This window comes from Diuraphis noxia, unplaced genomic scaffold (genome assembly GCF_037042655.1).
Source record: "Diuraphis noxia isolate RWA-SAM2 unplaced genomic scaffold, SU_Dnox_SAM2 contig0003, whole genome shotgun sequence".
Lineage (NCBI taxonomy): Eukaryota > Metazoa > Arthropoda > Insecta > Hemiptera > Aphididae > Diuraphis > Diuraphis noxia.
Genome location: NW_028301713.1, coordinates 77,445,936 through 77,469,389, shown reverse-complemented (window position 1 = coordinate 77,469,389; position 23,454 = coordinate 77,445,936). Strand labels below are relative to the sequence as shown.

At 25.4% G+C, this 23,454-nt stretch overlaps 1 protein-coding gene across 1 annotated transcript; it reads left to right on the top strand.

Moving 5' to 3' along the window:
• The first annotated feature begins 1,988 nt into the window (after positions 1-1,988).
• LOC107173569 (uncharacterized) lies at positions 1,989-23,202 on the top strand. The gene is made up of 21 exons (XM_089224629.1): positions 1,989-2,223; positions 2,280-2,440; positions 4,671-4,907; positions 5,300-5,486; positions 7,415-7,575; positions 7,645-7,776; positions 8,245-8,430; positions 9,538-9,720; positions 9,789-10,391; positions 12,393-12,545; positions 13,388-13,684; positions 17,332-17,476; positions 17,539-17,625; positions 17,862-17,989; positions 18,725-18,850; positions 18,922-19,126; positions 20,598-20,743; positions 20,833-21,048; positions 21,927-22,028; positions 22,305-22,384; positions 22,527-23,202. Exons 1-20 carry the CDS (start codon positions 2,124-2,126, stop codon positions 22,377-22,379), a joined length of 3,630 nt encoding a protein of 1,209 aa, XP_089080755.1. The 5' UTR covers positions 1,989-2,123; the 3' UTR covers positions 22,380-22,384; positions 22,527-23,202.
• Positions 23,203-23,454: the final 252 nt, after the last annotated feature.

The following is a 23,454-nucleotide window of genomic DNA, read 5'->3' as shown; positions in this document are numbered from 1 at the left end:
TACGTCATATTATTATTATTTACGTACCTATAGCCGTATAGGTACCCTCATTCCTCAATAATATTGATCGTTGGTAGGCATCTATGTATAATTTTCTCTTACGTCTATGGTCTATGTGATTGACGTGACATGGTCATCAAACAATTTCCGAGCACTTTTTTTAACTTTGAACGCTTTTTTAGCGTAAAAGATACATAAATTATACATAACAAAAAAAAAAATAAAGAATTGTGTACTAAAAGTATTCGATTAAAATGTATATGCGGCAATTATCATACATTTATAAGTACACATTTTTACGAGTTACTGAATACCTAATTTAATTTTAACCATACATTTTTTAATTCTTGACTATAACTTCGAGAACTTAACCAATATTTTAATCATACCTGCAATTATCTATTAAGAGGACGCGTGATACCAGGCCACATGAGTTGGTAATCGACATCTTCGATTTAAAGTGTGTATCTATATGCAAATTTTACGCTCAGCAGATCATGTTTAACTCCGTTGGTTAATAGTTTACAACTTAGAAGGAATTGCCCTCTTATACAATTTAAAGGTAAGATTATTTGGTCAATCTCATAGGAGGCTTTAGATCATATTTTTTATCATAACTCGTTTTTAAATTAAAATATAATAAAGAGCTTATGAGATTGGCCAGATAAAAATCTAACCTTTACATTTTATAAGAGGTCAATTCAATCTAAGTTTTAAATTAACGGAGTTAAATGTGATCTGATGAGCGCAGTGGCGTTCTCAGGAATTTTCAATAGGAGGGGGTTCTGAAAATTTACTAGAATATAAAAGCGGGGAACTTTGTCCCCCTCACACCCCAAGTAGTCATAATTACAAATTTCGTACTGTTTTAAAAAATTGTATTTATTATGGATCATCATGAACGTAAAATTTGCCGTTTACGCACTTGGAAATTGGACGATATTTTACAGTGACCTGAAAATTGAAAGAGGTTAGAAGGTTAGATGCCTTATTGCCTAATGTATTTTCAATATTTTTAAATTGAGATGAGAAGAACTTACGAGAAACCCTAAATTATGTAATCTTTTTAACCTGTAAGATAAAATTTTACATCGACATTACACGAAAAAAAAATACAGGACTATTTATTTTTAAATGTAGTCTAAATATTTTGAAAATATAATCTTGTATAGAAAATGAAAGTTCAATAACATTAGTGGAATGTTTCAAGTTTTTATGAATAATATGTTTTGATTTACAACAAATAACTTAAATTCATTGCTGTAGACGACTAATAGAAGAACTTAGGTATAAGTAATATTTTTTACTAATTAATCATTTTATAAGAAGCGAGAGAAAGAATTTGTACTTTTTAATAACTTTTTAATCGTTGACTTGGTAATAAAATCTTATCAACATAATTAATTGAAAAAAACTAAACAATTTCAACAAATAGCTCAAAAAAACAAAAATACTTTAAATGTTTTGTTATTTGTGTTATATCTAGGAAATTAAGTCTTAAATATGATTGATTTTTAAACTTTAACAAAATTGATTTTGCATGAGTATTCCCGTTTGTATACGTAATTTTTTGTTAGGAGTTCCTAATTATTTTGAAAAAGACTATATTAAATTTCTACATTGGTGTGCTATTGATTAGTCGGTGGCTATTAATATGTAATTAAAATAAATATTTTAATATATCGAACATCAGTTTATTAGTTGGACTTGGACTATTTAGTAGTAATTACTAATTACGAATTAGGTACCTAATTTATTGTTTTTAAAATGTTGTGTTTTATTTTTGAGAAAAATTAAATGGATATCTTTGGTTTTAATATATTATGTAATAATTTAAATACATTAATATTCATATAATATTAAAAAAATTATAAATACTTCCCCTCCTTTAGATCATACCTAATCCCGATGACCATCATTAACCCTGTCGATATTAAATGTTGTTAGCAACGAGTAACTGCATTGGACTGCGGGGTCATCGGCGTTTCTTGCTTCCCTGGACAAGATATTTATTTCATTAGTGTCAGATATTATAGGTATAGGTACATATCATTATATACTTCGTTGTATTATTATTTTTTTAAATCATAAATTAATATCAATGAAACTAATTGAAAATTTAAATGAAACCTCTTGTACGAAAATGTCAAAAAAAAATTCCAAAGAATGATGTATTTGGTTTAGGGCCAAACATGTGTTATGTTAATTATAACCTTCCTAGAGGTAAGTAAAAAATAATTCAATAAAATAATTATTTATTTTCAAAACTATTATTTTAGCGTTACCTATGAACCAATATCAAGTTAAAAAACTGATCAAGGATGGAAATATGCTAAGTTTGGAAGAAATGTTACTGAATGGCGAAGGCTATAAATTAATTGGACACTATTCATCAAATCCTAAAATCAAAGCATTTTTGCAATCAGTTCCAATTTATATAGTAAATATATGATTATATTTAAATGGTTTTAAAATTGATTTAAAACTTAAATTCAATAAATTATATTTGTTCAGGGTACCTATTAATTTTCTAAATAATCGGGATAAACAATAAACTAAAAATTAAGGGAAAAACGGGAAATTTAATGCACAATCAGTTTTCGACAAAATCGATTTTGGTTTTTGATGTAACTTTAAAACTAATGATCATAGATACATGAAATTTTCACCGAATGTTTATATAAGTATATTCTATACACAATGAAATTTTCAAATACTTTCGACTTAAGTTGAACTATTTATAGGCATATGAAATTTTCGATCATTATTAGTTTATTTTAAATTGGGTAGAAAAGCTTGAAAATTTAATACAAGGCTCCTAACATATTATTGTTATAATAGCAGTTGAAAAATAAAAGAAATACAAAGTCACAATTTTTTTTTATAAGCATTCAAAGTTTGAATTTTGACAATATACGTAAAAATTACCAACATTCTCAAATTATTTTAAGCTAGAAATTCCTAAAATTTTTTAATGATATGATATCATTGGATTCAAATTTAATTCCATCCATTACAGTAACCCAGTTGTAACCTACTGTACGGCAGAGCGATATCCACGACTTACCCGCTTTTTTTCATTTTGTATGCATTTTGTTTAAGTTTTTAATTTTCGTTTGTTTGAGTTTAAAATCTCAATTAGGTAAAAAAATTATAATTTATTTTTATTACACTCTTTCTTTAGAATTTTTAATTGAAATGCCTATAGTATTTTAAATTTAAATACAATGGTATTTGGTAATTGAATATAAATATACCTAGGTATATATTTGACTGTATTTAATAGTAGAAAATAGTAATATTTTAGTTAGGAAAACTTAATAAAATATTTTTTATAAATAAACAATAGGATAACCGAATTGATAACCAACTAATCAATAGAACGAAAAAAAAAATAGAGGAATAAATTTTTTATAACTTATAAATACATCACATCCTTCAGTTTTAAAATAAATTCACCACACCGATATTTTTCAAGTGAATTGGGGGATAATTAATGCAGATAATTTTATGTAAATAATCTTATTAGTTGTATATTTGAATTAAAATCATAAGTTAATCCAATACAATTTATAAATATATAAGAAGTATCTACATAGAACATACCTATGACTTATCAATTATATTATACACTTATTTGATCGTAAAAATAGTTATAAGTAGTCAAAAATCGAGACAACGGAGCTTGTAACGATCAGACAAATCTGCAATTACCTAGTGGTATATAATTGCAGTTGACGGGTTTTTTGAGTTTTTAATTTTCAATACTTATAATATTATTCTACCTATGTATAGAATAGCACTTTAGTACTTATATAAGTACTATATATACAGAGTGATCCTTTTAATAGTGGGTACATTAATTATCTCGAAAAGTATTATATTAACTTTTGGTTTTTACTATTTTTTCAATAATTGTAAAGACCAAGATCTAGTAATAAATTCGATATCGCTGAATCCAAGGTAGCAAAATAAACCCAATTGGTCCAATTAGTCGATAAATTAATAAATGATTAGGGTTCAGAGTACAATAGTAATCTTTAATTGATTAATATTTATTTTGTTACCTTGGATTCAGCGATATAAAATTTATATCTAGCTCCTGGTCTTTACAATTGTTGGAAAAACAGTAATAACCACCAATACTTTGGAGCTGTATCTCATAAAAAATTAACGAAAAATAAAAATGTAAACACGTAAAATGAAAATAATAGTTTTATTAATTCATAATATTTTAATTATATGTTACCATTTGAAAATCAAAAGTTGATAGTGGTTTCACCAATAAATACAAGAAAGAAAAAAATTAAAATATTATACAGTTTTAGAAAAACATAAACTTAAAAGTTAAAAAAAAAATTCAAAAAAAGTTTATACTTTTTGATATCATTAGTGTGCCCACTTAACTGGATCACCCTGTATTTTGTGTCCCACAATATATACGTATAATGAAGAATCTTGCAATTAGAAATTTGTAATTTTAAATGTAAATAAATATTTAACTACACATTTTAAATAGTGTTATAAACCAGAGATAGGTATATTATAATACATAATTATGTTTTTCTATCACTTGATAGTAGTATTCAGTAATGCATTTTGTACATAATATTATATATACAGACAATATTCTGTATTGCATCCAGTTAGAATTTGCAGTGTTGTTTTAGGCCCGTATGGATATGCTGCAAGATTCTGCGTGCAAGGGAAATTTAAGAGATATGCAATTATTATTAGAAAATGGAAACACGTCAAGAAATATTTACAAAATTCTTCCTGCGAAATTAGTTTGCAGTAAAGATTTAAATGGAGTGACTGTACTGCATAAAGTCGTTTATTATGACTTTTTAGATGTTGTTGAGTGGCTTGTGAAGAACTATCCACAAACTGTCCACATTAAAGATAAAGTAATAGTTTCAATTTATATTAAATATAAATTTGCTTAGATTAATATCTGACTCATTAATATTAAATAGTATTAGGTAATAGCCATCGATATAAATATTTTATACAATATGATTTATATTTTATAGTAAAACTTAAAACTAGTTAGGTAATTATAGAAGATTTAGATGGACGGTAAGTAAGTATACCTATCACATAATTTGAATATAATTTAATATTGTTTTATTGAATAACTAATTAATTAAAATCGTCATTAAAGTAATAGTTTAATCATAATTTATATTTTATAGTATTCGGAAACATTCATTTCAATTTTGAACTCTTAAAAAATATAATTATTACATTTAAAAAATACATCTTATAAGCTGATGTGTTTTAATTTTTTAATTTTTAGACTTTAAGAATTCCATTGCATTATATATGTTCCTGTTCAGACGTTTCTCGGGTTTGGGATCTAATGATAGAAGCTGGTGCAGATCCTAACGCATTAGATATAAATAATAAAACACCAACTTATTATTTAGAGTATAGTGAAAGTATTACATTGCCAAAAAATTATAAAATCGATGGTTCAGATAAAGGTAATTTAAATTCTATTGGAACTAATTCATAGCGTATTTAAAACTTATCAAGACAATAATATTTTAGACATAGTTATAGTAGTACATATTATTATTATTAAGTAAAAAGCTAAAAGTAACAAAAATTATATATTTTATTTGAATGTATAAAAAATATTCAAAGCAGTTTTTATTATTTTAAAGAAGATTATATATGTTATTTTTTTGAAATTATCTAGCATGATTATTATTTATTATGGCTTATTTTACTCGGATTAATATTATTTTTATATGTCATTTTATTATGTTCCTACAATCTTACATATTATATGTATCCACGGTACACACCTATATTCTTGCATATAAAATGCACACACAAAAATTTACGAATTTGTCCTGTAACCAATGTTCAGTATTCATATCATATTCGAAATTCAGTTGTGTTACTGTATAGGTGCAAACTAGGAACCTTTTGATACAGTTTCAAGATGAAGATAGATTCCTAATATAGATTGGAAAATGAATACAGATGACGTTCCTATAGGTACTTAATGAGGATATATTTTTAATTCATTAGTAGTTTTAGGAAAAATATCTAAAAATAGGTATTAATTAAAATACAAGAATCTTAAATTAATTCACCATTTTTTAGTTATAGATATAAATTTAACCAAACTTTACTTAGTGCTGAGCGTAAAGAAAGTTTTCCCATAGTTCTTCATAACAAAACCCTGAATATAACTTTTTGTTCTTAGATTTTTTAAATTTTACGGGTCTTTATAAACATCGTTAGTGAAATCATAGGTTTAGAATAGTTTCTGAAGTATTTTGACTAAATTATGTTTTCGAGACTTTTATTATAATTTACTAACTATTTTAATCTAAACATTAAATAAAAATTAAATACTGTTCGCTAGTAATCGCATCACTTTAAAACGTTCAATTGAGTCGTAAAATCATACCAATTTGGTTTAATTTTTTTTAATGTTCATATAATAGCTCAAATAAGGCTGTTAGAGAAAAAAATAAGAAGTTTCCTGGAAAATTTGGAAATTCAGAAAAACTGCAAATTTTTATTATTACTGTTTATAATTGCAATAATAGAAATAATAATTTTTTTTTTTGTATATAAATGGTTGCAATTTATTGATGATTACTCGAGCAGATGAGGTAAAAAGCATCAAATCGTCATGTTTATGGCCTCAAATAAAGCAATTATATCTTAAAACAAATATAAGAGTTGAATGTATGTTTTTTGTAGCTTATATATGTACTTAAAAATTACTTGACCGATTTTATGAAAATTTTAAATTATTCTTAGAGAAACAGAGACATCAGGATAGCTTAAAGAGTTATTTGAACCATGTTCAATTTATACAAATTTCTATATTCAATCTGCCACATGTAAATTATCAATCTTGGTTGAAATGGTTCGCAGAGTGAGGTACACTAAAATCAAGATATACCTATATATATATATAGTGCTATATGTTTAATTTTTAATGTTTTCACCGGAGAAGTCGGGTTATATAGTTAAAAATGGATGTTGGTTTATCCAAAGTTAATTGACTCAAAAACTACTGCTGGGCCGTTATCAATAACAATTATATCAATAAATTCTATGAGACTTGGAAAGTGTTAGTATCTTAATTTTTTAACTCCTGAAAGTTAAAAAGTAGTTGACAGATGATTTTTTACTCAGATAACGAAAAAAGAATTTTTTATTTGGGTACCTATCTAAATGGTTGACATTAGTTATATTACATATATTAGTATTATAAATAGAAGAAATACGGCATGAACATATTTTTATTAATATATTTATATAAAAAAAATCTTTGGCATTTGTAAAAACCGCGGGCAGGGCAGCTATTGTAAATTTATCCAAGTATATCTATAAATATTTTGTAAAATTATTGGTTGATTGTATTTTCCTAATCTCCTTTTAGAGGTGCCTATAAAACCTTCCAATATAAGAATATGGATACACGAATGTAACATAAAACAGCTTTCAAATGTCATTTGGTCTGGACTGGGAGATAAGTTGTTGACTGAGACTAGCAAACAAATAACGGTGAACAAGTTTTTGAAAGCGGTGCCCTATATAATGGTAACTTTTAAATTTCTACACTTTTGTCGAAATACATTTTTCTAGTATTGCTTTTATTATTTATTATAGGGTATTATCAAAGAAGTCCATAAGGCTGTTATTGACGATAATCTCGTGTTATTGAAAAAACTAAATCGTGATCCTGTCCCTATAGAAGTTTTAGCTAGTAAAGACAAGAATGGATTAACTCCATTACATAAGGTTAAAATTTAGTTTTGTTTATAATCAGGGGTGGACTGGCCCAGGGTGCTATACACCAAGTAGCACCCCGGGCCCCATATTCGTATTTATGATCCGAACTCCCGATTACCACTGTGGGGCCCTTTTTAATTTAATTCTTATTATAATTTAGAATATAAAGATAAATTATAATAGAAATCGACAATACAGTTGTAATTATATTTTTTTTATAATATTATATCGTATCACTATTGTGTCTACATAATTAAAACAAATATAGATAAAATAACTGTTATTTAAAATTAAAACATCATGTCATATTCTTAATTTTTTTTTTTTTACTTATATGGACTCTTTTCTAATTTAAGAAGGTTTGAAAAAAAAATATGGACCCTTAATTGATTTTGCATCACAGGCCAAAATTAACCAGTCCGCCTCTGCTTATCATTAATATTATAATTTATAATAATAAAATCAATTATTTTTCAGGCCGTAGGACTGGGTCGTCTTAGTATTGTAGAATACATAATAAACAAAAATCCAAAAATGGTGAACATAAGAGATAATGATGGTAGAACACCTCTACATTATGTTTTTATTTCTCCATCAAAACATATTTTACCCATCTATAATATGCTTGTTAAAGCAGGAGCAAATGAAAATTTAATTGACAAGGTTTGTCATCGGTGCTTATGTGTTATGTTTACATAGTTACATATATAATATTATGTATATATTATTGATTCTTACATTTACTCAATGTTTTACTACTGTAATAACTTACGATGCATGATCATGTTTTACGGACAATCTGATTTATTGAATTTTGATATTTTTTTCATAATTTATAAAATAAATTTTATTATATGATTATAATCTTTGATAATCATTAATCTTACACAACAATACAGCATACTGTAATATCATAATCAATGTTTCACTCTATATATGTATATTATGTTTAATGTTTATGTATACACAATATTATATAACGTACTATATCATATTGAGCTCTGTATGACTTGTTGAATGTGCTCTACTAGCATCAGTCGCAATGAACATTGACCGCAGTATGCGTTCTTTTGTTTTTATCATTCTTCAGTATTGTTTATACAATATTATATTCTTGTAAGTTGTTTAGTAGTGGATGATGTAAAAGTGGTTTTATTGATGAAATAAATAATACCTACTCAAAGTTATAATAAATAAGTAGTGAAAAATAAAAATAAACATATATAAATGCTAATATATTAGTAAAAATTATTATATAAAATTAACAGTGCTGTCGTCTTCGTTTCGTTATTTATCACTAAATATCCACCTTTATACTTTATTCATTTAATTTAAATGTATAATTAATGATTAATAATCAATAAAAAAATTAAATATTTGTGCTATTTCCTTAAAAAATGAGGCGTTAAATGTGTCTCTTTTATTGATTCCTTACACCATATTTCAATAAGATACACATACCTATGAGTTTTACTACACGTATTTTTATAACTTTAAGCTCCAGATTCTTCCAAAAAATGTTATCCTTAGATAGCTACGTGCATTAAAAACCATAAGAATTGTAATCTTATGGTAGAGTGCATACAACAAGATGCCCTTAGTGGCTATATATATCCAATCCATAACGTATACTATAGCTAATAAAATTACCTTATGCATTTATATATAATAATTATTAAATATTATTCAACATAGATTTGAATTATTATTTATTTGTATTTAATTACACTAAATTATGATAAAAACATATGTTTTGTTTTTGTATTCAAGCATGGTAGAACACCAAAAAGTAATGGTGTGAAGATAAATGACTTCCCAAATGATTTATTAACCGTTCTGCCAAAAGCACCAAGAATTGCTTCTGAGTTTCCAGCTTCTTGGGACTGGAATATTTTCTATGAATCTGTCGATAAATCTGTCAGCAAATTAAAATCTAAAAATATGTCAACTCAGGTACGTATATTCACATATAACGTTTATAGACAAAAACCTTTCTTTTAAGTGTTTTAATGTTTGTTTAGGAATCTGAAATACAAACTCATTCAACTAATAACAGTACAATAAAAAAAAATCCAGCAATTACTGATCATACCGACAAAACTAAAATCACAAATGATGTTGAAAATATTAATAATATTGGTGACGTTGATAAAAATGAAAATAAAGAGGAAATTTACCCAAAAAATATAACTAAAAATTATAATAATTCTTCAGATATTAAATCAGAACAGTTAAAAATTGATGATAATATTGGTAACAGTGAAAATAGTAATCTTAAGAATAGAAATAACAATTTTACTTCTTTATACTCTCAAGAGGAACTTCAAATTATTGACGATATTGATAATAATGGATACGAAACTAATAATGATCCTGATAATAGATATGAAAATTATATTTCATTATATAATAAATCTGCAGAAGTTCAAGATATCGGTAGAACAAACAACATTGTTCCAAAATCTAATAGTCTTACGTTGGGCGAGGTCAGACAAGCATTAAATAATGGTCTATTGGAAGACATTTTACCTATTGGTAGCCCAGTATACAGAGTTAATAGTATAAATTATATAAATAAAGATGAAGATTCTGATAATAATGAATTGAATTCTACAGAAATGCAGGTAAAAAAATTGTTTTATTATAATGTAAGTAAAATCTTTTATTTTATCATTAGCATAATATTTTTATGCATATAAAATATAAAATATAAATTTGTATCAGGCATAATTGTATAATTGTCTCATAATTTATTTATATAATAACAGATTAGTTTTTGGATATTAAATCTAGAAATTAATTGTAAAATTATAAAGAATCTATCGAAATATTTATGTGTAGAAATTTAGTATGTGCAACAGAGTTTTGAATCAAGTAGTTACCTACAAAAAATATTTTAGGTATTTTAAACAGAAAATAATTTGTGAATAAATTCATGTTATATAAAATATGTTACGTTAAAATAATTAAATAATAATCGAACAATAAACGTTATTTTTTCTTAGTACTTATTTTGGTTTATAGTTTTCATAATTCATTTATTTATTTGACTATAAAATACTCCGATGAGCAACGGACCATTATTATTGAACACAAATTATTGAACGGATATTTATTACTGAAATACTCGTACGTTAATTACTAATTGATGATTCAACTTATATTTATTAATATTTAAATTAAATTGTTAATACTTATAATTTATAGGCTATAAATATAAATTTAAATAGGTTAAACAATTTCAGATTCGAGGCCGAGCGGGTTAGATATCTCTTTATTTTTTTATTTTAACTAGGTTAGGTCTTGTTATTCGTTCTTAAAATCATTGTTATAAAATATAATTTTAAAACAAAATTTACTAGTTAAATATGAAAATATTGGTGATTGGCAAACAACAGTAATACGAAAAAGTGTTTAGTATTCTGGAATAGTAATACGAAGAACAAATATTTCAGAAGTGTTTGAAATAGCAAAAACGTTTTAAAATATCAATTATAGTCAAATTTCATTATCAATATTCGTTTCAGGCAATCGGCCGCAGCCCAAAAAAATTTACCTTGGTAATCTTAGTAAACTTGTTAGCTCGGTTAGCAAGGGGGTTGTCGAAATAAGTTACGCCCCGAGAACGAATTACATAGGTATCAATTAGCACATCCATTGGCATCACTATTTACAGAAAACCATCACCTACAGAGGTTTCTCTTATAATATGTGATAGATGAGTGGTTTGCCACTAGCAGCCCGCGTGTTTATTATATACCTACGGCTCGCTTTAAATTCTACAACTATGAAATTTAACTGAATATCATATCAAAATAATTATATTGTATAAATATAATATGAACGTTGCATTTACACTTCAACAAGAATTTAATAATAGATTTCAAGATTTTAAAGGACATTTACAATATTTTTAATTACTCGCCTATCCGTTTGATATTGATGTTTAAGATATCCCGGTCGAGCTTCAAATGGAAATAATAAATTTGTAGCCACAAAATACCCTAAATGACTCATTCAAAGCATCACCTTTACTTTTTTCTCTCAACTTCTTGCATCATTTTCAAAAATTAAACATATAGCTGACAAATACTTCAATATGTTTGGATCCAATTGTGTGTGAACAGGCCTTTTCTCATATGAAAAAAATTAATTCGCTTAACTGATGACCATATCCACCATATGTACTTAGAAGTAGAACGATCACAAGTAATTTTAATGTGGAAATTGAAAAAATAATAAACAATATCCAAAAACAAAAATCACATTAAACGTTTTACTAAACAGTTGTAATTTCTATACTTTTATATTATAATTATATTAAAAACTATAATATTTACATTTTTCCATATTAAATAATTTGGAATATAAAATTTTTATTTTTGCCCACGAACTCTTAACTCTTCCTAACCCGGGAATCTAAAAAAGTTGCCGACTGCTGAGATAAATTATACTCAGTATCTAAGGATAGTTTAAAATTTAATCATTGTATTAAAAATAAAATTAGACACTTTTAAACGAAAGCAAATTAAATTTTTTGATTGGTAAATTTAACCTAGCTATAGGTATTAAGTTTTTAAGTATCATAATAAGAAAATTTTATAATTTTTTTTTCTTCTATTTAGGAACGTATAAACTCAGCTCAAATAATAGTAAAACAAGGTAGCCTAGAGAAAATAGCTGATTATATTTTAGATGGTAAATATGAAAAACTCGCAGGAATAAGGTCAAACATACCAGAAATTCAAGATTTTCTTGATAAAGTACCATTTTATGCAGTAAGTATTAAATTACTGACATATATACTTAATAGCATATAATGTTTATTATTTATGTATTATGTATATAGGAAGTGGTTATAATGTATTTTATACTTAATTTAATCATTAAAAAAATGTTTAAAACTAAATAATTTTTAATTTATGGAATTTATTTATTTAAATAATTTTACCAGAATGGTGGGATATATAAGTCAGATAATTATTATATTTTTATTAAATAATAAATTATTGCATTTAAATAAAGGTTAGAATTTAGTTTAAAAAATAAAAACCCATTTGTTTAATACTAGAGTATTGTCTTATCATTTTCATTATTTTTTCAAAAAATTCGAGATTTTCTCTTCACCTTCCATATATATTTCGTTCATATTTAATATTGATTAATTAAGATTGATCAACTGTTTAAATAGTGCAAACTGTTTTTATCTACACATTCTGTAAGAAAATTTTAAAATTTTGAAATTTTGATTTTATTCGATTTGGTTCTATATAAATAGTAAGTATACCTTTGTTTTAAATTAATGGTGGAAATATTAATTTTGTCTTATTTATATACGCGAACATAAAATAAACCTGACTTTTTTTTCAATATAATAAAAAATTAATAATAAATGTTTGATGAGTATTACAAAAAATCTATCTAGTACTATATGGTAGTTATACTTAACTCTAGTTTCGGTCATGTATATAGTTATAACTTATAACTTTATAAGTTTACATGCAATTTTGAGTCAAGCGAAAACGATTGCCTATTAAATTTATGACGATATGTTTTTTTTTTGTTCTGATAGTCAAAAAAATAATAATAAAAAAATAAAATAAAATATTATGATTTTCAGAATAAAATTGACCAGATTCATCGTTATTGTGCTGTAGGAAACTTGGATGAATTAATTCAGCTTTTAGATCGAAGGAAGTTCTGTGTAGCTCGTGAATCTAGAAGTGGATTAGGCTTAACTCCTTTACATACAGCAGTTATCTATGAACAATTTGATGTGTTTGAATACTTGTTGAATAAGTTTCCAGAAACTTTAAAATTGATTGACTTGCAAGGATGGACTGCATTAGATTATATAAATTATATGCAAGATAAGACATTTATTGACCAATTGTTGGATACAGAAATTAATTTAAAGGTATGATCACTTTTAGTTGATATTCAATAATTCAGACCTAAAATAACGGAAAAAAGGATTTAAGTAAAAACGTATAAAAAAAAAAAAAATTTCATTTAATATTCAATAAATTAATTCAAATTATGTTGGGTTTTCTTTGAAATTTCAAGAACTTAGCGTGACAGAAGTTGAGCTGTACTTAATTTTAACGAAAAATTCGTGGAATTCGCTATGTATGCTGTTTTGACTTTCGAGTGTTTACGACTCTCGTGTAAGCTACTGTAATAGTTGACATAATGTTAAATTTATTATTAAATTTAAGTCGTTGTTTGCGAAAAACCATTTCGAGCGAAGAAGACGGGTTGATTAGATTTTATTTAGTTTATCTAAAATATTTTAGATAAACTAAATAGAATCTATAATCAACACGTCTTCTTATACTTTTTCCCTCAAAAATATAAGTACGCTTAACTGATAAGTTTATACAGACGTATCTTAGAACGAGTGAATAGGTTTATGATTATATATGCTAATACATACGTAGCTAGAAATAAATTTTAAAAATTTGATCATGTATAGAAAATAAAAATAAACACAACTGTGAAAAGTTTTTGGTTTCTAAGTATTCCTCTGTAAGAAAATATCGTAATAAGTTTTAAGGTATATGTTTATAACAACAATTGTTTATCTATATAAAATGTAAATAAAAAATTATATTTTATCGTAAAATTACCTATATAAATATTTGGTTAAAATTTTAAGTTTATGATTTATAATTTTTGAATAATTATAAAAGAAGAAATACATTGGGTATTGCCATATATTTCTGTGTTTTGTAAATGCTTAATTTTTGTACGGAACTTCATCACTTTCACGTCGTTTTCAAAAGCACTTTTTTATGTTATTATCATATTTTATTAACCTTTTATCTACATGGTGAATGGTTATGTCAACAACTTTATATTACAATATTCAAGATTTGTATGAATGTTTATAAAAATGTTAAAATATGCGCTATGCTTTCAATTTAGTCTGATAAATTTGGTATTTATTTCATGCATGTTAAGAATTTTCATATATACAAATAAAAATGAATATTTGTTTGTTTCTTTGACTTATATAAACTCAAAAACTACTAGATCATTTTCAATAAAAGTTATTTGCATAGATTTCTTGATACTCGTAGTTTAATTGTTTAACCCTTATGGGCTATGAATATATATGATGTATATTATGTTTCTATAGTGTCCCATGTGTTACATTAATTTTGTTATATATATAAACAATTATATATCAATTTTTTTGTTATCGGTTACAGATAAAAAAATTGTTATTACTATTGGATATGATTTTCTGTGTTTTAAATTGTAATATAATATTTTGTAGTCTGGACTGTAAAGTTATTCTATATAAGTGTAAAATTGAGTTATAACTATCATGCTATTAAAGTATATTAAAGACTAAGTTTATACGGTTGAGGTTTATGATATTGACTAAAAAAATACTCGACCGATTTTAACAACAAACCAATGGAAATATTTCACTTGAAGTAATATTTAAATAGGTAACTCATAAAAATCTACAGTTTTTAACTAATCAGCTTCAAATTTCGCATACATTTTATTTGGGATTCCAAACGGGTTTAAGATTATTATAATAGAAGCCACAAGTAACAGCAGGCTGTTATATATAGGTACATGGTATAGTGTATGACTAATGCATAGAATAAAAAAATACCCGATCGGTATGAAGAAAGATTGTAAAATAACGTCATTTATAACGAATATAGGTTGAACTAGTTATTTTAGGGTGGCTTAATCGTTATTTATAATATTCAAATCATTGTTGCATGTTCGTTGGTGTATGCTTCCAAATGGTTCACGTAAGAAAAATGTTACTTATTATTACTGTCTGCCACAGATAGATTGTTCATCCTGGTTTCATTTACCACCTGGAAACACTGGTTAATATAGCTAGTACCTACTATATAATTTATACTGCAGTAAATTTATTATAATTTAGATTCTGGGCTGAGCAAAGAATGTATAATGATTTTAAAATGGTATATTTTTTATTTTTGAGATTGAAGACACGATATACAACTACTATAATGTTATGGAAATTGAATCTAGTTGGTACTTTGGGACCTCGGGGTCAAAACTAAAATATAACTAAAACAATTTTAGTTGTTTTGTTGTAATTTGACAATTTTACTTGCGGGAAATCGACACATTTATGTAAATTATTGTATTTTACATATTTTCAATTTGAAAAATATTTTTTATTAATTTTAAGCTATTGCCTAGTTATTCCATAAATGATATGAACATATTCAAACTATATTGCGGACCGCAGTAAGATGGTATTGACTCAAAAGTTAACAAAAATATTATATGATAAAAATATAAATTATTATAACAAATTCAAGGTTGTTCAAACATTAATTCAACTTAAAATAAATTACTATAATAGCAAAATAAATAGATAGTAGAGTTATATATATAGTCTGAGAGACCATCTCTGCTCAAAATATATTTTCGTATGGAATTGTTTATCATTAAATTCAGATTTAACTCATCGATTACAATGATGTGGTACACGTGCCTATACGGCAGAGCGGTTACCTTCTTTTATATTTGATTGTAGTGATATGGTTAATGATTTTATAACTACAGAGAGGGGACATTGCATTATGAATTTACAATTTGAATTTCAAATTATTACATACCTACATAAAAACCTATTTTTAATAATATTTTGTATCAAATAAATTATTGATTGTTGCAACTTGATTTTTATTTAAATAAATTTGTCTCCACTACCTTTGCAGTGAATAATTATTACTTACTATATTGGATATAATATTCCAAGTTATTCTAAGTAAAAAGAAATTTAATAAGAATCAATTTTTTTGTAGTGAATAATATAAAGGTAATTGCATATTATTATGTTTTATTAGTTTAAATATGATTATCTTGTGCAATAAAAAAATTGTTTATGCCATAATCATCGTTTTCATAAAGATTTATAAAATATTAGTTCAAAAAACGACCAGAAGATCGTAAACATGACACTGTTATTATTTTTTTAAAAAGACCTCAAATGTTTTAGTGAACTGTTTGGAACATAGGTTTTTTCAACTGTTAAGAAATGTATTAGGTATTTTTTATTTTTGACTCTAACCCATCTTTTGAGTAACAAAATATGGTTGGGATTCAGATAAATATAATTTAAATGCATTAATAAATTTATTCTTAAGGCTAAAAAAAGTGATTGTCAATAGATAAATATATTACTCCATCTAACCATAATGCGCTTTTAGGAAAGTTTATAATACCGTTGCATACATTTGACCCACAAACTACGTTTTAGCTAAGGTATTACTAATTTAATACTAAATTTGAAAGTTTAGTTGGTTATGGTATGTGAGTATAAACATCAATTTATTTATACTTTAGATTCATTTATCAATAATTTATTTACATTTTTGGGTATAAACAGTATATACATTGGTAGATGTTATATCTATTTGACTATTTCACCCATCATTACCCGACTACTGCTGTCAGTTAAAAAGTGATTGCACTAATTTTATACTTGACAGTTATAAATATATGAATGCTTGTTGTTGGTGTGTATCCATAGTAATATTCATGAAATATTCATAGGAATTTCAAGCTGATTACCATGCGCCACCAACTTTTGGAAACAGTGATGTCACAATTGACCCGGAAAAGATACGTAAATCTTTAGGTTACGTAACTTACGTCACGGACACAGTCGACGAGGAAAATATTGATACAGACATGGACAGTTAATATAACTGAAATAATATTTAAATAATCAAATTTTTAATAACTAATTTCTTTTCTTAGGATCTTCTATTAGCTCTGGAAAATTACTCTCAGTGGTTATGAGTGCCAGTCAATTTTCTGTCGAGGACAGAGAATACTTAATTAAAGGTAATTGATTACTTATTGATTGATTAGGTAAATATAATGTATATTATATGTTAATTGAAAATGAAAAATTTATTTGTGTATATTTTTTTCAAATAAATATAATTGAATGAGACTGTAAAAGAGTAAAATTAATTATCATTCTTAAATTAGTAATGATAGAGCTGTAATAAATGATAAAATATTATTTGATATTTAAGGTTTCTTTAACATGACATAAGTTATGATATTTATTTTAGCTATCGGTAAACCACTAACTTCTGGTTTGAAGGAAATTATAAAACGCCGACCATCAAATCCCACTCTGTATTTAGCTGAACATTTAACCAACCATTATGATGATCCGCAATTAGATCAAGAAAGCGGTGTAAGTTTGGCTAAGTAAATATGATTTATAAAAACTAAAATTTAACTAATACGTGACTATTTAGGTTTATTTATGACATATTATTATGTAATTTATAATAATTTTTAAGTGAGATTAAACTATAGAAATTGTAATAATTGAATTATAATTGTATTGTTATATTGCACTTAAAAAGTATGTACATTTTAATTTTTATTTAAAAAAAAAAATGTTCATTTAACATTATTATAGAAAAATAGAATAAAAACATTTTATTTTTTTTCAACAAATAAATAATCATAAATTTATTTTATTTTTGGAAATCATTGTCTTACAAAGCTTTTAAATGTATATATATTGTATTCTTATCCTAAAATACCTAAAATAGTTTCAAACGAAAATTATTGTATAGTTGATGTATTTTCAATTGATTTTCTAATTTTTTCATTAACAATACCTGTTCCGGCTAACATAATATTATTATACTAATAATATTTTATTTATATTATGTTTGTTACATGAGCTATTAGAGTATTTGATGGAATATTGTGTTTAATGTGTGATTTTTATTAACAGCAATAAAAAATATTTTGATTTTAATGGACTATAATTTTTGATTCTTCGTTCACAGTATTTTAAAATTGAAATTTATTAATAGTAAATTCATACCAAATCATGATTTATAATAATATCCTAAACCATGGTTGGCTGAAACATTCCTGTATGGTAATTTCATTGCCACTATATTGTGTTCAGGTGTCGCAACCCAAAGATCAGACACAAGATATATTCGACGGAGATCAATCTCAGATCACTGAAAATATGTTCAGACCTTGGGATGTATTCAGTAACTATCAGCCAGAATTTAAAAAAATTAGTCGTGTAAGACATTTATTAGAAGATATAATTATTTTTATTATACACTATTTAAAATAATAATTTTATTTCATCAGGATGAATTTGGAATGAACATGATTCACTATGCTGCGTCTAGAACACATAACCGCAATGCTTTCTTTCAATTGTTGCAAGAACTTGATGCGAATATTGCACTTCGAGATGAATATTATAGAACTCCAAGAGATATAGCTATTAGTTCAAATATTAGAGAAAATGTAAAAACTATTGATAAGTTCGTGGTTCATATTATAGCAAGGGGTAAGATAACAAATTGCATTATTAATTTATCAGTAACATATGCTGTTAGTATTAATATGACATTATTTGTCCTTAATTAGTTGTTTTTCCAACCAATTGGATATTATTTGTAAATTATATTTAAAATTTAAAAATATGCCCTGCAATATGATAGAAATAAATCAAATTTCCTATCAACATTGTATTTAGATTAGAGATCAAAGTAAATTAATCAAAATCCAGTTACTGCACAATGCACATACATGCTCAGGGAAAAAACTGTTCTATCATCAAACTGAATAAACTTCTTCTCCCTAATGCATAAAAATACTTAGGTTTACATACAAACCGTTGTGACATAGGTACATCCACATATTTACTTTGAATAACCATTTTCGAAAATTACGACATCGAAACTTATTAATCTGAGCTATACAGTTCTACTTAATAAACTTTGCTTCAGGCTAATATGGACCTACGGTGCTCCAACTCTGGAGATCAATTAAACTCTCAAACATTAACTGTTGGTAACAGAAAATATATTTATATGTTATGTTTTCAAAAAAATACCATGTAATAATTAATAATAAAACATATAAGTTTTTAGTTAATAACTAGATTTTAGATTCTGAGCGGAGCAAGGAATGTATTAATTTTACTATAATGTGTGTGTGTCTGTTTTAGATTCTGAGCGGAGCGATGAATGCATTGATTTTACCATGATGTGTGTTTTTTTTAATTTTTTTTTTATTTGTGTCTGTCATCACGTTTAGGGACAGTAAAAGTGCTTCAATTTTTGACTTCAGTACCTCGTTCGATCAGAAAGTGAATCTAGTTGGTACTTTGAGGGATCAAAAGTAAAAAATTCTTAATATTTTTCTAAATAATCGGGATAAACAAACTAAAAATTAAGGGGGAAACGCGAAATTTTATGCACAATCAGTTTTCGACAAAATCGATTTTGGTTTTTGATGTAACTTTAAAACGAATGACCTAGATACATTACATTTTCACTGAATGTTAGGTTAGGCCTTACCTTGAAAATTTTTAATTATCTATATTTTATCCTAGACAGATAATGTCATAAACCATCTCCGCTCAGAATCGTTTTTCATATACAATGATATAATTTCATTGGATTCAAATTTAATTCCATCCATTACAATAACCCACTTGCAAACTACTGTACAGCAGAGCGACATTCACGACTTACCCGCTTTTTTTAATGTAAAAATACTGTGAAAAATAAATGTTCAAGTTTCAGTTTTTATATTTATATAGATATTTCGTCGTTAGATGATCCTTTCTCTCAACCCATTTTCTAATTTTAAATCTGTTTATTTGATATAACTTCAGTTTATTGTATTAATAGAAATGTAGATATTGTTGATACTTTTAATTTAAAAAAAAAATATATATTAAATCATTAAATTAATATACAATACCATGTGGCTCAGAATTTTAATTATAATAATCATATTAACAATTCTAGGTGAATGTAACAGAATAATAAACCTATTATTGGAAGGGTACAACCATATTTTGGATTTGAACACAGATAAAGACATTTTAAATTTACCATTAAGTAGAGGCCACTCTCACGTGTCAGCTATCCTTCAAAGTATACCGACTTTTGAAGTTAGTAAAATAGTATAAAACTATATAATTATAATATAAATTAACAGTTATAATGGTTGTGGTTGGTTTAAAACAAAATATGATATAAGGAAAAACGAAAGCGATTACATCGAGACATTGTTTTTGGAGCCAAGGGTCAGGTTCAAGAAATGTTGCATGAACGTGATAACGAGTGTGTCATGTTAGCTATGGCAAAAAACGAACGAAGTCGGTGCAGTTTACACATAGCTGTGTTAAGCCAGAATGAAGAGATCTTACGGTTAATTGCGGAGAATTTTCCTACTACATTATTTGTGCTCGATAATGTAAGGAAAATTTATTTAATTTTATTTAATGAACTTAAGGAAATTACTAAGTTTTTTAATATTTTAACAATATTTTTCCAAATCTCTGTATTGGTAAATTTTATTAGTTTTAGTAAATGAAATCATGTTTTTATTATAAAGACTTTATACAGTCTATACTAACATTGTTGTCTCCATCTTACAAACGTACAACATAATATTAATTTGTGATCAGAAATTCCAAGTGTAGTAATATTTGAAAATAGAGTGAACTAACTTAAAAAGTTATAACCCAAATTAAAAATAAGAACATCATGTTTTCTCATGAGCTTTGTACAATATTATTTTAATTTATAAGTGAGTTCTGATAATTTTTAAATTGTAATGTAAAAATACAATTAATAAAATATTTAATATAATAAAATGTTATATTAATTAATGTTGTAATTTCTGTAATTACTCACAAATTGCTTAAAATGAATATTGCATAAAATCCACAAGGAAACATAGAAAATGTTTTAGCTTTAAGTCTGATGATAAATCAATTCACTCATTTTTAGTAACCTCTAGGAATTAGATTACTAAAGACAATTGGAACGACTGAACAAAAATTTGGTATGCCATACAATTACATGACGAATACAAAATATGTAGGTGTGACGTTTTAAAATATACTATTAGATTGCTGTGGATGACACTCAGTTTGCTTCCCTATTCCATAGATTTTGCTTACTCTCTAAGTTATTACATTAAATATATTTTTATATTAATTTTAAACATCTAATTTTTGACAATATAAGTGATCTTTATTGGGAGTAACATTTTATCGATAATTGTTAGTTTACAATTGTATTTATATAATTATATACCTAATGTGTTATTATGTTATTTTTTTATAGATTGAAAGAACCGCACTGCATTACGCTATGTCTGTAGATCAGGTGGAAACAATTAGTTCAATTTTAATAGGATGTGGGGCCAATCGTATAGCTAAAGATCTGGTATATATAAATAATATCATACAATCTACGTCATTAAAATTAAATTAATTTCTAACGAATACGTTTAAAATTGACTTAAATTAAATAGATACCATTGCAGTAAAATATTAACTTAATTAAAGAAAGTCATATTTTATTGGTTTGGTTTTCATAAACAGCTTTCCCGTGGACAGTTATTTTTTTTGTATTTGTATTGATTGACTTAAATTATTTTTGTTAAGTGATTTTTAATCACTATGCAATTTCATTGATCAAATATTTTTTTGTAATTTACAGAAAGGCAGACAATGTAGCTATTATTTCATGAATAAATTAGACATTCGAAAAATGCTGGAAGAAGAGAATAATTAACTGATGTAATTACATTCTTCAAATATAGATTATATAATAATTTAATTATTGAGTGGATTGGATATCTAATTTTTATTTGTATCAAAAATTGAAATATTTAATTCTTAAAATTTCAATTGAATTAAATTATTTTATTTTTATTTTTAGGAGAAAATATAAAATCTATATCGTAGAAAAAATAAGTGCGAGTTTATGAAGGTTAAGAAAACAATAGAACATGCGTTGTATAATTTGAGGAAAGTACCTAGAGATGAATTAAATAATTGAATGTTATTTTTTTATGTTTTTATTTGACACAAACAATTTATGCGTATCATTACAATAAGTTTATATGATAAGGGTAATTTATCATATGATATACTCGTATGTGGTTAAAGCAGCCACCCAATAGTGACTCTTAATTCATGTTAATTTTTAATTATTATTATATATTTTTTTAGAGGTATTTTTCTTTATCTCCGATTGTTCGTATTTGGAGGCCATTCTTAAAAATTAAATTAGAAATATAGGGTAAAGCATTGAATAGTCATCGTAGTGATATATTTTGGAACGATTGAATTTTATTAATGTTAAATTGTTTTGCTGCGCTCCATAGATGAAACCCATATCGGTTTGAGTAAACCTTCAAAGATTCATACCTTGGTGTTTAGAGTGAAGCATTTATTTATAACCAAGAGAGGTTTCAGCATACACATACGATTATCCAGGTTTTGATTCAAAGGCGTTTATTCCAAAATAATAGAATCTAAAACTAATGTAAAAAGGTGAATTTTTATTGATGTATTTTTATCATAAAATTGTATGCAGTATTAAAAAAAATTATCATATTTTATTAAGAAGTGAATTGCAATAACAATTTTTTAAAAGAATATATAATTTTAGATTTTATAATAACATCACTATAGCTTTAAATTATTTCAGTAAAATGTCGATAATCTTTGACTGTTAGAACAATATGTAGACAGGAGAGTTCATAAATTAATAATTTAAAAAAGATATTTGTAACATGATAAATATTTATATTCTTTTAAGTCTCGATAGTTTCCATAAAAGTTTCGAAAATTGACCAGATATA